Genomic DNA, 18,317 nt, shown 5'->3' on the forward strand with positions numbered 1-18,317 from the left:
GGGTGTCAATTTTAGTTCTCTCCTTTCTTCTCATGTGGGCACTTATTGCTATATATTTTCCTCTAGAGACTGCTTTAAATGTGTCCCAGAGATTCTGGTATGTGGTGTCTTCATTCTCGTTGGTTTCGAAGAACATCTTTATTTCTGCCTTCATTTCAGTGTTTATCCAGTCAACATTCAGGAGAAAGTTGTGCAATTTCCATGAGGATGTGCGGTTCTGGGTGGGCTTCTGAATTCTGAGTTCTAACTTGATTGCACTGTGGTCTGAGAGACTGTTTGTTATGGTTTCTGTTCTTTTGCATTTGCTGAGGAGTGATTTACTTCCAATTATGTGGTCAATTTTAGAGTAGGTGTGATGTGGTGCTGAGAAGAATGTATATTCTCTGGATTTGGGCTGGAGAGTTCTGTAAGTATCTATTAGGTTTGCTTGTTCCAGGTCTGAGTTCAAGTCCTGGATATCCTTATTAATTTTCTGTCTCGTTGATCTGTCTAATATTGACAACGGTGTGTTGAAGTCTCCCAGTATTAATGTGTGGGAGTCTATGTCTCTTTGTAAGTCTTTAAGAACTTGCCTTATGTATCTGGGTGCTCCTGTATTAGGTGCATATATGTTTAGGATCGTTAGCTCTTCTTGTTGTATTGATCCTTTTACCATTATGTAATGTCCTTCTTTGTCTCTTTTGATCTTTGTTGCTTTAAAGTCTATTTTATCAGAGATGAGAATTGCAACTCCTGCTTTTTTTTGCTCTCCATTTGCTTGGTAAATCTTCCTCCATCCCTTTATTTTGAGCCTTTGTGTATCCTTGCATGTGAGGTGGGTTTCCTGGATACAGCACACTGATGGGTTTTGGCTTTTTATCCAATTTGCCAGTCTGTGTCTTTTGATTGGGGCATTTAGTCCATTTACATTTAGGGTTAATATTGTTATGTGTGAGTTTGGTCCTGTCATTTTGATGCTAGCTGGCTGTTTTGCCCATTGGTTGATGGAGATTCTTCATTGTGTTGCTGCTCTTTACCATTTCGTGCGTTTTTGGAGTGGCTGGTGCTGGTTGTTTTTTTCTATGTGTAGTGTCTCCTTCAGGAGCTCTTGTAAAGCTGGTCTGGTGGTGATGAAATCTGTGAGTACTTGCTTGTTCACAAAGGATTTTATTTTTCCTTCACTTATGAAGCTTAGTTTGGCTGGATATGAAATTCTGGGTTGAAAGTTCTTTTCTTTAAGGATGTTGAATATCGGCCCCCACTCTCTTCTGGCCTGTAGGGTTTCTGCTGAGAGATCTGCTGTGAGTCTGATGGGTTTCCCTTTGTGGGTACATCTAATTATTCTTATATTTCTAGAATAACATCTACTTGGTCAGGTTGTGGGTGGGTTTTTCTTGATCCATTATTATATTAAAGTGACCAATATTTTATTTAGAATTTGGCCAGTATACTCCTGTCAGATCAGTTTATATATTTTCTTTTCTGTATTATCCTTTTTTTTTTTTGAGACAGAGTTTCGCTCTTGTTACCCAGGCTGGAGTGCAATGGCGCGATCTCGGCTCACCGCAACCTCCGCCTCCTGGGTTCAGGCAATTCTCCTGCCTCAGCCTCCTGAGTAGCTGGGATTACAGGCACGCGCCACCATGCCCAGCTAATTTTTTATATTTTTAGTAGAGACGGGGTTTCACCATGTTGACCAGGATGGTCTTGATCTCTTGACCTCGTCAACCACCCGCCTCGGCCTCCCAAAGTGCTGGGATTACAGGCGTGAACCACCGCGCCCGGCCCGTCTTAAGGTCTTTCTGAGGTGTCTTTAGGCAAAAGGGTTCTTACTTCCATTGTAACTCTGAATGTGTTTATCGCATCAACTCTTCCTCTCCCTTGTTTATTCACCAATAGGTTTTCATCAGGTTTCCAGCTTGGAGAATTTGTTGAAATAATTTATCTAATAAAGACCCCTCCCATGCTGTCAATCGCTATTTTTTTTTTTAAACAAAAAACATGTTTTTAAAAATTCTCTTAATCCTTAAAATGTTTACAAACATTTATCTTCATATCATTTCCATGTGGTCTCAGAGGGAGAAGACATAAATACTCTCTGCCATCATTAACCGTAAGCATCACTCGCTGTGCCTTTACAGAGCAGCTAGAAATAGTCCATGACTTACTTGCCTTGTGTATTAGTCTGCTCAGGTTGCTATGACAAAACAACCCGGACTTTGTGGCTTAAACAATCGAAATGTATTTTCTCGCAGTTATGAAGTCTAGAAAGTCCAACATTAAGCTCAGTTAACTCAGTTTCTGGTGCAGGCATTTTTCTGGCTTGCAAATGACTGCTTTCTTGCCGAGTTCTCAGATGGCCTTTCCTTGATGTGTGTGCACAGGAGATAGAGAACACACAAGAGAGCTATAGAGAACTCCTCTGAGTCCTTTCTTATGAGGACTCTCATCTTTTTGTTGTTGTTGAGACCCAGTCTCGCTCTGTTGCCCAGGCTGGAGTGCAGTGGCATGATCTTGGCTCACTGCAACCTCTGCCTCCCAGGTTCAAGTGATTCTTCTGCCTCAGCCTGCTGAGTAGCTGGGACTTCAGGCGTGTGCCACCACACCCGACTGATTTTTTTTTTTCTGTATTTTTAGTAGAGACAGGATTTCACCGTGTTAGCCAGGATGGTCTTGATCTCCTGACCTTGTGATCTGCCCACCTCGGCCTCCCAAAGTGCTGGGATTACAGGTGTGAGCCACCGCACCTGGCCTGACACTTATCTTTTTTATTATTATTTTTGCTTTTGTATTTTTTTATATTTATTTATTTATATAATTTCAACTTTTATTTTAGATTTGTGGGATACGTGTGCAGGTTTGTTACATGGGTATATCACATGATGTTCAGATTTGGGGCAAAATGATCCTGTCACCCAAATAGTGAGCGTAGCACACAACAGTTAGTTTTTCAGCTCTTTCCCCTTCCCTCTCTTCCCCCTTTAATAGTCCTTTGTGTCTATTGTTGCCATCTTTATGGGACACTAATCTTACGGGGTCACATTATGACCCCATTTACTTAATTACTTCCTTAAATGATCTATCTGCAAATATAGCCACTCTGGGTATTAGGGCTTCAGCATATGAATTTGATGGGGGTGGACACACATTCAGTCCATGATACCTTGCCAAGAACAACAAAAATCCTTATTTTATCATTTTACATACTTTGGAAAAAAAGCCAGGTAGTTTTTTCATTTCGTCTGTAGCTCATTTTTTAAAAATGTGGACTTGAGTTTCTATGTTAACTGTCCCTTTCCTTGTTACTTGTTTTATTTTTATTTTTTTCCTCGATTCCTTATCCCAATGATGTTCTCATCTGTCCTTAATCAGCTATTGTTTTATTTCAATGTTATTTAGATTGTGTCTTAAAGCCTTTTGTTTATTCGACAGAGAGTTCTGAGATGCTGGTAGAAACCATTGAATTAGAAACACTTACCTGATGATATACCAATATTCCAAATTATCTCACTTGCAACTAAGCACTTTAAAAAATAAATTATATCTTAAGAGGCAAAGGAAAGCCACTGAGATCTGGAGTCCTTCTAAGCCTCTAAGCACATCAGACTTGCTTATTTCCGAGATCTAGGGGCTATTGCAAGAAGTGGGATACTGCAAAATTAGGAGAATTCTTTTACCGTTGCCTTTAAAAACGGCCAGGAATGGTCGGGCTGGTGGCTCACGCTTGTAATCCCAGGGCTTTGGGAGGCCAAGGCGGGTGGATCACAATATCAGGAGTTCGAGACCAGTCTGGCCAACATGGTGACACCTGTCTCTACTAAAAACACAAAAAATTACCCAGGCATGGTGGCAGGAACCTGTAATCCCCAGCTACTCGGGAGGCTGAGGAAGGAGAATCGCTTGAACCTGGGAGGTGGACATTGCAGTGAGCCAAAACTGGGCCACTGCACTCCAGCCTGGCACCTGGTGACGGAGTGAGACTCTGTCTCAAAAAAGAAAAAAAAAAAAAAAAAAAACAGTTTAAGAACATTTTGCTTGTTGCTTTTCCAAACATACAGACCCAGGACAGAGAACTAATAATATTGATGTCATTGTAACAAAATAGGTCGAACAGAACAAAAACAAAACATTTTCTGTGCAGTAACTTCTTGGTGCAGGATGTCAAAATCAGATGATGTTTTGGGGTCCTAGTGGGGAGGAGAAAAAAAGATAATGAAAGTTGTATGGGAATATCTTGCTGCGGGTCATGAAAAAGACCTTGTGTTGTAGCATTAGGAAGCATAACCAGTTTGCAATCTAGTAGTCAGGAGAAAAAAAATGGAGTTGCAGGAAATTCCTTCTTTATAACTTGCCAACATCTGAGCTCTTGAATCCCTTCAATGAAGTATCTTCATTTGTCACTCACAGAGAACAAACAAATCAAATAAAAGAAATGGCCAGTGTAACTTTCTTCTGGGTAAGAAAGCTACCTATTCTATCATTTGAGTAGAGATATTTTCTGTTTGGAGGGAATAACTAAGGTGTACAGCTTTCTCTGTCTAGTTAAATCAAAGGTTTTAATCTGTGGAAACAATGACAGAGTGACTTTTGTGTTCCTAGAATAGGGGCTGTAAATTAAAATTATAGTTAAATCTTGGAGTAAGGAGAGATCCGTTTCACTCTGTTGTCACTAAACAGTTCAGGCATTGTTTCTGCACTCATTCATTGATCTGTTCCAGAATGGAGGGTCAAAGGTCACATTTTTTGTTAAATTCCACCAGTAGCTTTTCTACTTCTAAATAAATGCCCGCCCACACTTCTCTATCCTGACTGTTTTAGAACTCACCTTTATATGTGCAACATTTCATTCACAGATAACTTCCTCTTTTTCTTCCCCTGGATTTAAATTCTTATCCAGACGTATTTCTTATGATCTTTGATTCTCTTAAAGTATTTCTCATCAGTCAGTATTTGCTCAGTCGTTCAAAAAGACCTAGATATAGTTCATCATTACAGAATGTTCTTTAACCTATTCCAATCCTTCACACAATGTGAGAAGGAACTGTCGCTCAGCAGCATAATCCTGAATGTGATACACAATGTAAAATCTAGAGAAAAGTAAGGATAATAGTTGGGGAATTCCTACATAAAAATCTGTCTTTGGGTTTTCCTTAATCCTGGCAACTTTCACATTTTTTAAATTTCTTCCTTCCCCCAATTGGAAATTTTCTGTGGTAGAAATCTTTACGAAAAATAACTAAAGTATTTTACAGTTAATGTAATTATTTAAATACATTTTTGAATATACAGCCATTTTTTACCATTATTAACTAGCATTTTTTTTTTGTTTTTTGAGATGGAGTCTTACTCTGTTGCCCAGGCTGGAGTGTAGTGGCACAATCTCGGCTCACTGCAGACTCCACCTCCCAGAGTCAAGTGATTCTCCTGCCTTAGCCTCCTGAGTAGCGGGGATTACAGGTGCCCACCAATATTCTTGGCTAATTTTTGTATTTTTAGTAGAGATGGCATTTCACCATGTTAGCCAGGCTGGTCTCGAACTCCTGACCTCAAGTGATCACCCCACCTCAGCCTCCCAAAATGCTGGGATTATAGGTGTGAGCCACCATGCCTGGCCCTTTATTAACTAACTTTAAAAATAATATATGCAATTCTTTTTTCTCAGACTTTTTTTTTGAGACAGGGTCTTGTGCTGTCACCCAGACTGGAGCGCAGTGACACAATCAGGACTCCCTGTACCTTAACCTTCTGGGCTTAAGCAATCCTTCAGCTTCAGCCTCTCAAGTAGCTGGGACTCCAGGTATGCACCACCATGGCCAGCTACTTTTTAAGTTTTTTTTTGTAGAGATGGTGTCTCCCTATGCTGCCCAGACTGATTTCAAACTCCTGGGCTCAAGGGAGCCTCCCGCCTGAGCCTCCCAAAGTGTTGGGATTACAGCTGTGAGCCGTAGCACCCAGACTCAGTCTTGGTTTAAATAAAATATGCTGTTTCAACAAGTGAGACGTGTGAAGCATGGTTATATCTCAAAGTATTATCTGGTGGTTCCCTGTGTTTCCAAAGTGAAAGCCGTCTTCCCTCATCTCATCCAACACTGAAGCCCAAACAAATAAAAAAAGACTTGGCCGACCCAAATGCTAACCACAGACTCTCTTCTCAGAAACCTTCTTTCAAGGACAACTTTTCATTTTTGGGATGCCAAATAAGGAGAGCCTAGGGAAAAGAGAGACAGAAAGCAGAACTAGAAGAGAGATGAGCTTTTGGCGGGAAGAAAGTGAGAACCGTTTTTGCAAAAAAACAAGGGAGCCAAATGGAAGAGCTTCAGAGGATAAGCTATCCCAAAGAGTGGACCTCCCTCCATCTGCCGTCTCATCCTTACCTGACCCATCAGTTTTGGACAGCCTGGAGGTCTTTGGTCCTGCCCTCCTTGAACAGAGGGTGGCATGTCTGGACACCTGCAGGACGAAAGGGACCTGAGGAAGGGACTTCCCCTTGACAAGATGGAGCTCTATTGACTGGTGGGAAATCTGCTTGTTAGCAGAGTCAGCGCTAGCATCGCAGTCATTACAGGTGCTTTTATGAAACCAATAACAGTGAATTACTTTTTGAAGATAAGTCAATCGAATTTACACTCAAAAAAGATTTACCTCCAGCATGAAGAGAATATTTGAAGGCTGTGAATACAGTTTCAAAGACAATTCCAGTTCGTCTTTGCACGCTGGTTTTATTATTGTCACAATTGCTCCAAGTGTTTTGGTCATGTTTTTTTTTTTTTTTTTTTTTTTGAGACGGAGTTTCGCTCTCGTTACCCAGGCTGGAGTGCAATGGCACGATCTCGGCTCACCGCAACCTCCGCCTCCTGGGTTCAGGCAATTCTCCTGCCTCAGCCTCCTGAGTAGCTGGGATTACAGGCACGCACCACCATGCCCAGCTAATTTTTTGTATTTTTAGTAGAGACGGGGTTTCACCATGTTGACCGGGATGGTCTCAATCTTTTGACCTCGTGATCCATCCGCCTCCGTCACCCAAAGTGCTGGGATTACAGGTGTGAGCCACTGCGCCCAGCCTTGGTCATGATTTTGACGAAGGAGTGACTCAGATAAGTTAAAAAAATCAAGCTGACTCAGTTGTATTTCTTATCTTGAAAGACTCATAAACTCCGCAGTATAACCTAACATTTTGAATCTGAATGTAACACTTTTCAAGCAACATAGTCGGGTTTTTAACAAGGACTTTCTTGAGAGGCTTCCTAATACAAATAAGTGAAACAAATGATTAAGGGACAGTGTGCTGATACAAAACAGAACAGGCTTTGGATGCTGGTTGTCTGTGTTCTCAGCTGTGGGAACTTGGTAAAATTAACTCAACCCTAAGTTTAAGCTTATTCATGTATATAAGATGGAAAATTTTAATCTGCTTAGAACAGTTATGATTAGGATTAAAGGACATAATGTAAGACAGCATTTATGTGCTTATATGTCATGGTTATTACCGTAAATAATGGAACTTTTTAGATATTCCCTGCATGTCAGTGGAGTGAATATTTTTGGGCAGAAGGACTTTGAGCCAACTGGTGAGAGCACTTCAAACCCCATGCTTGTCTCATCCCATAGTCCTGCAGTTTTAAGTTGGGTCATGAAGTCCTGTTTGTATCTTTCCGGCAAGAAGCAGTAGACTGTTTCGAAAGCCATTTTCTTAGATGGATGGGTTTATTTTGTAAAGGACAGCTGATTATTCAAGACAGCAGCCTTATCCACTGCACGACCACATAATTTCTTTTACAAAAGTTAAAATCAGCTCTTGGCAGTTGTGCAAGAGCAGCGTATGAGCTGTGGCAGCGGGAGTCATGGGAGAACAAACACGTAGAAAATTTCTTCTGTTCTTTGAGTATTGTTTGGTTGAAAGTAGTGCAGCCAAAACCGTAACCAAAGAAGGCATCGTGCTTCCAGAAACTTCTCAGGAAAAGTATTGAAAGCAATAGTAGTTGCTGTTGGATTGGGCCCTAAAGGAAAGGAATTCAAGAAGTCAGTGTGAAAGTTGGAGATAAAGTTCTTCTCTCAGAATATGGAGGCACCAAAGTAGTTCTAGAGATGGTGACCTTCTTGGAAAGTAGGCAGACTGAAATAATTCACTGTTGAAATGGCATCAACGTGAAGCTGCCCATTCCACTGAAGTTTTAAAATCTTACATCATATATTAATTACCGTCTTTCTTTTATAATAAAGTAATTATATCTAAGCTAATGACATCAGTGTCTCTATAATTCAGTTTCACTGTACTGATAAATACACTTCCAAATAAAAATATGTAAAATGAAAATAATTAAATCAGGTCCATCATGGACATCTGAGTAGCAGAATACACAGAAGAAAAGAGCACGGGGCTAAGAGGATGGGTATATTTGAATCCCATTAGCACAACTTGTAGCAAATCATGTCACTCTCTTTCAACTTCAGTTTCTTCAATAGGAAAATAGGGATGATAATTCTGTCTTATAGTTTATTTCTTTGTGTGAATATCAAGTGAAAGAATTAATTCACGCTTTGAACATAATTATGTATCACACCAATTTAAAGCATTGTTGGGCTGAACTAGATGAAATCCAAATTTGGTGCAAATATATTTAGACAAAATTTTGTATTAGCTTAATTTCCCCTTAGGACAGAGGTATAACAGTTTTTATTTATTAATTTTTATTATTTATTTATTTATTTTGAGATGGAGTCTTGCTCTGTCGCCAGGCTGGAGTGTAGTGGTGCGATCTTGGCTCATTGCAACCTCTGCTTACTGAGTTCAAGTGTTTCTCCTGACTCAGCCTCCTGAGTAGCTGGGACTACAGGTGTGAGCAACCGCATCCAGCTAATTTTTGTAATTTTAGTAGAGATGGGGCTTTACCATGTTTTCCAGGATGGTCTCAATCTCTTGACCTCGTGATCAAGAGATCCCAAAGTTCTGGGATTATAGGTGTGAGCCACTGTGCCCAGCCTAAGAGTTTTTTATTTTCTAATATTCCTCTCAACAATAGAGACAATAAAACTTCCTGATTTTTGAAAAGCTGCAAACAATAATTAATGGATTGCTGGTCTGAGAGTTGGGATGCCTATGATCTAGCTGTAGTTTTGTTGTTTATTTACAATTATGGGAAAATATGTTGCGTGCTCTTTATGTGAGTTTTGTCCTCTCTTAAATAATGAAGTTTGCTATGTTTACTTTTATAAACTTAAGTGGACATTCCTAAGAACTTGAAAACCTTGACCATCCCTGGGTGATTTAGACCTTTGCTTTCACAAGCATGATACAGTATGTGTTATTACACTTGGTCTATATCCTTTAGTGGAGGCCCATATGGAGAAGGAGATGTTCTTAAAAATCACCATCAAACTCCCAATTCCAAAAGTTAATATTCTGTAAGGAAAAAAGGCCAAGAGGTGAATATTTATGGTGCTTTTTTCCCTAAGTGCATTTAGCCTTCTTTTAAAAAATTCAATCAATTGTATTCATCCTTCAATGAAAGTGTTGTTTTCCCCAGAAAGAATCACATATTTGCTGTGAAGTTCAAAAAGTCCACATTTTTGCTGTATTTGTTACAAAGTAGCATGCATAAAACTACTTCAAATAAATGAGATAATTGCCCAAGTATGGCTCTTTCATTGTTGACAGGACTGTGGTTGATCAGTCAATAACACATGTGGCAAATAGTGTGATCACAAAGTGCCATCTTTTATGTACATACTACCTTTATTTAATTTCTGTTTTAATGAACATGATAAAGATAGTAAGAGATAGGGTTATAAGTCTAACCCAAACTATTTATTTGTTTGGACGTTACATTTAAACTTCTGCTTTGGCAAGTCAGTCATTCCTTTTTTTTTTTTTTAAGTCAGGGTCTTGCTCTGTCGCACAGGCTGGAGTCCAGTGGTGTGATCATAGCCAGCTGTAGCCTTTGACCCGCCACAGGCTCAAGTGATCCTCCTGCCTCGGCCTTACAAACTGCTAAGATTACAGGCATGAGCCACCATGCCGGCTCCTGTGCTCTTCTTGATAGATATTTAAGTCATTTAAATTTTTTTGATCTCACAAACAGTGTTTCAATAAATAATTCTATTTTTTCTAGCACATGGGCCTATATGTAGGACATACTTAGAAGCAGAGTTGTTGAGTTGAAGAGTGTATGTGCTTTAAATTTTACAAAATTACCTTCAAATAAAACCTACCAGTTTATGCCCCACTACCAGTGTACAAGAACACACGTTTTTCCCTTACTCTCACCAATAATTGACATTATCAGTGTTTTAAAGTTTTGCCAGTCTAATATACAAAAATATAATTTTTAAAATAGTTTGATTTGAACATTTTATTATATTTATGCCCTTTTTTTCTCTGTTGTGATGGTTCATATGATTGTTTATATTGTTTTCTAATAATTTGTTTTGTTTATATTTTAAAAATTATTTTATATACACTATATAAATTTTGTATATTTGTATATAGTGTATATACATATATAATATATACAAATTTATATACACTATATAAATATACACTATGTATATATATTTTATATACAACTATACATGCAGGCATTTCTGTATTGGTCAGCTTCTCTGGATGCTATTTTTTCTATTCTATATGCTGTTAAGTTTTTTCTTCCAGTCTGTTGGTTGATATTGAACTTTGTTATTTTTGTTGTTGCTGTTCAACTGTTTAAACATTTTTATGAAGTCAAAGTTATCAATTTTTTCTCTCTGTCTTCTGTATTTTGTGCTTTGCATAAAATGTTCTTTTTATATGGATTTTTATTTTCCTGTTTCTGTGAATAACCAAATGTGTTAGCCTATCAAGTATCTCTCAAACAGCTGATTGGGCTGTACTCCTGTATTTTTCTCTCTCCACAGAGATCACAAAGGTTTTTCATTAAAAACGAGAAAGTTTACTACTTTTGCTTTAAAGATGGTATGGCTTCTTTTTGATAGAGTCTTGTTCTATTGCCCAGGCTGCAGTGTGGTGATGCAATCTCAGCTCACTGCAACCTCTGGATTTCTGGTTTAAGCAATTCTTGTGTGCTAGGACTGTGGCTTTTGACATAGGCATTTCATCATGTTTTTTCTTTTTTTCGGATTTTTTTGTTTTTTAGAGTGAGGGTCTTACTGACTGGAGTGAGGTGGTATGATCACAGCTCACTGTGCACACCACCATGCCCAATTAATATATTTTTTTTATGTGGTGGTACGCTCCTGTAATCCCAGCTACTCAGGAGGCTGAAGCAGGAGAATCGCTTGCATCTGGGAGACTGAGGTTGCAGTAAGCTGAGATCACGCACTGCACTCCAGCCTGGGTGACAGAGCAAGACTCTGTCTTAGGGAAAAAAAAAAAAATATATGTGTATATATATATATATATATATATATATATAATATATATATATTTATATTTATATATTATATACATATAATTTATAAAAATTATATATATAATTTTATAATATATATAATATATATAATTTTTATATACTATATATATATAAATAATATATATATATATATATATGATTTTTTGTGGAAATGGGGTCTCACTCTATTGCCCAGGCTGGGTTTGAACTCCTGGGTTCAGGCGGTCCCCCGGCCTCAGCCTCCCAAATTGCTGGAATTACAAAGATGAGCCATCACGCCTGGCCTCAGCATGTTTTCTCCAATGTAGTCCTAATGAAGGAAACATTGAATATTATGTGGTGTGTTTAACCTCAAGTATAAACTTGGATAATTTGTGTAGACCATTATACAAGTGCTGCAGCTGCACACCAAACCTGCTCTCTGAATTGTTAACCAAGGTGCTTCTGTATCTGCATTTTTTCTTAGTTAGATCCTACTGATTTTAAATGTCATACAATTCATAGGCAGAAAATGATTTTAACTCTTATTGTTTAATAAAACAATATATTTAAATGAGGAAATGCTTAATTCATAGAACTTATTTTTTCCTTCAGTTTTGTCAAAGCAACAGGCTTCACAAGTCCTGATTAGGAAGCGTCGTGCAAATTCTATGCTTGAAGAAACCAAACAGGGTAATCTTGAAAGAGAATGCATTGAAGAACTGTGCAATAAAGAAGAAGCCAGGGAAGTATTTGAAAATGACCCTGAAACGGTAAGCATCTATGGAAACTGTAAGGTATATTGCTGAGTTGAAATGAGGAAACTGAGGTCAGTGAGAAAAAATGAGAATCCAATTTATTCAGCTCTCCTGCGAGGTTCTGTGGTCCAAGAAGGGGCCAGAGAAGTCTCAATGGGCTTCTCAGGGTGTGGGGTTTTATAAGAAGTGGAGGTAGTTGATTGGTTATTGGGGAAACAAAGAGCAGACAATTTCATTGGTAAGGAGATTTGATTGATTGTTAGGGAAACAAAGAGCAGACAGTTTCATTGGTCAGGGGGAGTTGAGATGCCAATGGGGTGAGTAGCCATTGGTAGTCAGGTGGGGCTAAGGAAACAAAGAGCAGACAGGTTCATTGGTGGGGAAGTTTGATTGATTGTTAGGGAAACAAAGAGCAGACAGTTTCATTGGTAGGCTGACTGGCTGGGGAGGTCAATGTTAAACTGCCGTTGGACAAATCTCCAGAGGGCTTTTTAAATTTTGAGAGGGTTGAGCAAGGAATGCAGGAGTGGGCGTGTGGAGCCTGCATGGAGAGGCCAGATAGGAGTGTGTGTGGGGAGTCAGCATAGAGAGACCTGATAGGAGTGTGTGGGGAGGCAGCATAGAGAGGCCTGATAGGAGTGTGGGTGGGGAGTCAGCATAGAGAGGCCTGATAGGAGTGTGGGTGGGGAGTCAGCATAGAGAGGCCTGATAGGAGTGTGTAGGGAGCCAGCATAGAGAGGCCTGATAGGAGTGTGGGTGGGGAGCCAGCATGAAGAGAGATAAGTGTGTCCGTTTGGCTCTTCAGCGAGGCAGCCAGCCTTACAGAAGCTATCGGTTCCACACATTTAGACATACCACTAGTGTAGACTAAACGTTTCCAGCCTGAGCTCCCTTGTGTTCCATTTTAAAGTCAATAATTTTGTGTATCACCTTCCACACATAACCACTTCCATTTCAGGAGGAAGTACCTTCAAAGGAAAGTGGGGTTGTTTGGCAGACATGAGCACCGATAACAGCTTGTTCTGACTAAATTATAGTTCAGTTATACCTCATTATCAGCAAATAGTATTGATCTCATGGTTTGTAAATATTTCCTTCTAACCAGAATTTGATAGTGTTGGGGGAGGGGAGAGGAAGACTGAAGTATTAGCGTGTGTGTGTGCTAGTTTGCATTGTTATCACAATGCTTCATTAAATTTCTCCATTGGCATTTTATTTTTATTTTTATTTCTTGAGACAGAGTCTTTCTGTTCCCCAGGCTGGAGTGCAGTGGCAGGATCTCGGCTCACTGCAGACTCCACCTCCTGGGTTCAAGAGATTCTCGTGCCTCAGCCACCTGAGTAGAAGGGATTACAGGCATGTGCCGCCATGCCTGGTTAATTTTTGTATTTTTAGTAGAGTCGAGCTTTTGCCATGTTGGCCAGGCTGGTCTCAAACTCTTGGGTTTAAAAGATCTGCCTGCCAGCCAGGCGCAATAGCTCACGCCTATAATCCCAGCACTTTGGGAGGCCGAGGCGGGTGGATCACCATCCTGGTCAACATGGTGAAACCCCGTTTCTACTAAAAATACAAAAATTAGCTGGGCATGGTGGCACGCACCTGTAGTCCCAGCTACTCGGGAGGCTGAGGCAGGATAATTGCTTGAATCCAGGAGGCAGAGAGCTGAGATCACGCCATTGCACTCCAGCCTGGGTAACAAGAGTGAAACTCCATCTCAGAAAAAAAAAAAAAAGATCTGCCTGCCTCGGCCTCCCAAAGTGCTGAGATTACAGGCATGAGCCACTGTGCCCGGCCTACTACTACCTTACATGAAAGATTTTAAATCACATTTGTAGATATCATCTGTTATTATTATTTGAGACAGTGTCCTGCTCTGTCACCCAGGCTGGAGTGCAGTGGTGTGATCATGGTTCATTGCAGCCCAGACCCTCCTGGCTCAGGTGATCCTCCCGTCTCAGCCTCCTAAGTCACTGAGACTACAGGTGCGTGAGACACTTTAGTCTCCCAAAGTGCTGGGATTACATGTGTGACCACAGTGCCCCCGCCCCACCCCCACCAAACATTTGTTACTGTGTTAGGATTCTCGTGATTACAGATGTGATCATTTTCAACCCTACCCAACCACTCACTGTCCACATCCCGAATACCACAGTCCATATTTCCAGTCCCCATGCTACTGCTTATGCCTCCACATCTTTAATATATTCCTTTGACAGTCACAACATCACCTTTGAATCCCATTATCCATTGTGTAGGTTTACATGTGAGAGGAGGAAAGAATGAGGCCTTTGACTCAGTTCTGGATGACCTTATGTTCAGTACTTTGTAAGTGTAACATTGAGTATGTCTTTGTTTAGAAATTCTGGTTTGTCGTGAGCTATTCTTGTGCTGTTAATGGTACACATTAGATATATTATGGCTTAAGAATGCTTTTGTGGACCAGCCTGAGAACCTTACTGTCAGAAATTTTAAATACTTTTCTCCCTTTAAGAAAGCACGTTCTTTACTCCAAATGGCTGATTTACAGATAAACTTTTGGTACACAACCAATTTGTAAGTAAGGTATTACATGTACATAGATGTACAAGATAAATGTCTACTTTAATTCACCTCAAAGTATGTCACTGTTAGCTGGGCACATTGGCTCACATCTGTTATCCCAGCACTTGGGAGGCTAAGGTGGGAGGATCGCTTGAACCCAGGAGTTTGAGACCAGCCTAGGCAACATAGTGAGACCCAATCTCTACAAAGAAAATAATTCACAACAACAAAAAATTAGCTGTGCATGATTGCATGGACCTGTAGTTCCAGCTACTTGGGGGACTGAGGTGGGAGGATTGCTTGAGCCCAGGAGGTTGAGGCTGCCATAAGCCATGGTCATGCCACTACACTCTAGCCTGGGTAACACAGAGAAACCTTGTTTCAGAAAGAAAAAAAGGGTATGTTACTGTGATTCAACATTGAATCTGGTGTGGGCAATCATTATGACATAAAATGTTTCAAATGGTTATCTAATCATTATGGAAAAATTAAAGGATATACAAAAAGAGGGCATGTATGATTATATTTACCATCTTAAATAGAGCCTGTTTTCAGATTAGAAGCCTTTGAAACATGATTAATTGATCAGTATTGCTTTAAGCCTAAGTATCTTATTTGTTTAATTTCATTGTTTTCTTTTGGTGTATTTTACTATATAAAAATTATAACGTGAAATGATCGTTATATGTAATTTATTTGTATCTGTACTATAAAAACACATTATAAAATTGTTTTAACTATATAATGTAATTTATGTTTGCTAAGATATATGTTTTCTTTTTCTTCTTTCTAGGATTATTTTTATCCAAAATACTTAGGTAAGTTCAAAACATCTCAATTATACAACTTAGAAATGGAAGGGAACTTAGGTATGTTCCTGTCTAACCCTCCACCCATTTATTCTACCCAATATAATTTCATTATCCTTAGGGGTGATATTTCACTTTATATGCAATTTTGTTGACCTTTTATGTAAGACATGTTGACAAATTTGGAACAGTTCTTTAATTACCACATGACATTTTAAATTTTAATGTTTTTCTTTCTCATAAAGCCCTTGGGCTGATGCTCAGTTACATTGAGGTGCTAGATGTAGTCTGTGAGCATATGAGTTTTCAGTGGTTAACCTTTTTTTGTGTGTGTGGGGCGGACAGGGTCTTGCTGTGTTGCTCAGGCTGGAGTGCAGTGGCCTGCTCTTGGCTCACTGCAACCTCTACCTCCCTGGGTTCAAGTGATTCTCATGCCCCAGTCTCCCAAGGAGCTGAGATTGTAGGCATATGCCACCACGCCCAGCTAATTTTTGTATTTTTAATAGAGACCGGGTTTCACCCTGTTGGCCAAGCTAGTCTTGAACTCCTGGCCTCAAGCATCCACCCTCCTCAGCCTCCCAAAGTGCTGGGATTACAGACATGACCCACCCTGCCCAGCCTTAGCTGTTGTATTTTAAAAGGGCAGTGGGATATAGATACACATCCATGAAAAAGATGTTTTCTTTTGTGAAGTTACATGTTACTCCTCACTTTTCAAAACAAAAAACGAAAATGTGTACTATTAAAGTGTAGAAAAGATAGTCTATCAAAACTATTTCAGCTTTTTAATTTTAAATAGAAACAAATACTTTATAATAAAAATAGACAGTATTTGGCTATTAAAAATTATGTGTGCATGAAAAAATACAGTGTTAACTCTTGCTTTTGGTAAGGCCATGAAATGAGGCTGTGTTTTTGCAGGCACATCACTCTAGAGGATACATTCCTTTCATCAGAGTACATTTGCATAAAGATAAACATCATTTTTATACAGCATTTTGTGTTCTGGGAAGTTCCTTAGATAAAATATTTTTCTTTTCTCTTTGTCTTTCTCTTAAGTTCCACTTTTTTGGCCCCACTCAACTTTTTCTTCTCTTTGCCTATCTCTTTCGGAAACATGGTTAAAAAAAAAAAACAAAGTTTAAAACAAAACAAATTAAAACAAAAACACAAGATACGGGCTCTAGTCTTAGACCTAAAACTTTTAGCTGTGTCAGGGTAAGCAAGCTGTTTAGCTTTCCAGGTTCTGTAGTTTCAGGTGTGCACTATATTTTCCAACTTCAGAGCTTTTAAATCATCAACTAAGTATATGTACATAAATAACTTACTGTGTCAAAATTTCTTCAGATGCATTCTTGTTTAATCAACCCATCATATGAAACAAAAATGTACTTTTCATTATGATTTGTTTTTATTTAAATTTCATATTTTGGCTTTTATTTGTATATAGGCATGTGTGGTGAATACTGCTGTTAAAAACAATTTTTAAAAATTTCCTAAGTTAAACTGTTTTTGTTATTTGATGTGTATATTCTATAGACAAATTGCTTTAATTTGAAAAGCAAAACGATTCTTTCTTTGGTAAATGTAACAGTAGTTTTACTAACTATAGCAGCTTATACAGGTAGATCCTTGTAGTGAGACAAGGTCACCAAAGAAATTAAAGAACTGTAATCCACACATTCGGGGCAATATTGAGACTCAGTTTTCAGGGGCTAATAAAGCACTTCGGTTGGTCTACATATTGCATGTACTATCTCGAAAACATGCGATTTGGAAATAAGTACTGTGGGTTTCATTATAGCTTTTAAATTGTGTTCTTCTCTTTTTTAGGAAATACAATAAATAATTACCATTTCCATAGGGCTAGTATCACCTAATACAGTGGGTGTTTCTATTAATGAGAGAGAAACTTCCTGGGAAGAATGGTAAACTCTGAACCTAAATATAAACATTAGAAGTCATTTTTTGACATGAGTTGGCAAAAAATAAGAAAAAATTAAAAAAATTATAAATAAAGAAATTACTTTTAGTTTCTAATTCCTGCCGAGTTGGTGAATTAGCTCAGAGTGCTGACTTCCTTCCTTCAAATCTTCTCTAAAGAAACAATAAGATTCCAAGCACTGATAATAACAAAATAAGATGAACAACAACAAGAAGTGTGGGAAATGCCTGGGTAGAGGAAAAGCTGCCGGACCTGCTGGTGAGTGTGGTGGGGGAGTCAGGTTCTAACCGACAAGGCAGGAGAGATACAACAAATGGACCGATTTGAAAAATGACCTGAACTTTCCCATGGAGAACACAGACACCAAAAGTACACTAGAGCAAACCCCGAGTAACGAGAAGTTTTGGAATCACAAAAACAGAGGTGGAAATAAGTGAAATAGAAAGACAAAAGTGTGCATTAACAAGAGCAGATTCTCATTCTTTGAAAACGTTAGTATGTTAGGCTGACATCCGGCAAAGATAATCAAGGAAAAACAAAAAAGAGAAAGAGGAAATGCCAATACACAGAGTACAAGATAGAAAGGGAAACTATTCTCAACTCAACACAGATTAAAAAGATTATCATAAATATTACAAAGAGCTATATCAAATATATTCAGAAACCTAAATAAAATGGATGTGTTTATAGAAAAATGTCAAATATCTGTAATTTCACAGGAAGCAATAGAGAACTTAGTTATACAAACAAGTATGAAACGAGTTAAAACTGCAGCCGAAGCCCTCTTCTTCCTATTTCCCCCAAAACCCAGATCCAGATGGTTTTACAAATGAACTCTTCCAAATTTTAAGAAATTGTTAATATTTCTCTTATTAAGAAATTGTCCTAAAAAATGAGCTTATTCTAAGAGGCTGTTGCAATC

At 38.8% G+C, this 18,317-nt stretch overlaps 1 protein-coding gene across 1 annotated transcript in view; it reads left to right on the forward strand.

Moving 5' to 3' along the window:
- PROS1 (protein S) overlaps positions 1-18,317 on the forward strand; it is a 98,736-nt gene that overhangs the window by 27,853 nt on the left and 52,566 nt on the right. The window contains exons 2-3 of the mRNA XM_012474172.3: positions 11,958-12,115; positions 15,435-15,459. Of these exons, the coding sequence (XP_012329595.3) occupies positions 11,958-12,115; positions 15,435-15,459 (183 nt within the window). The remainder of the gene's footprint in view (positions 1-11,957; positions 12,116-15,434; positions 15,460-18,317) is intronic.

Source organism: Aotus nancymaae, unplaced genomic scaffold (assembly GCF_030222135.1).
Source record: "Aotus nancymaae isolate 86718 unplaced genomic scaffold, 86718_ANA_hifiasm-v0.15.2.pri h1tg000022l_1, whole genome shotgun sequence".
NCBI lineage: Eukaryota > Metazoa > Chordata > Mammalia > Primates > Aotidae > Aotus > Aotus nancymaae.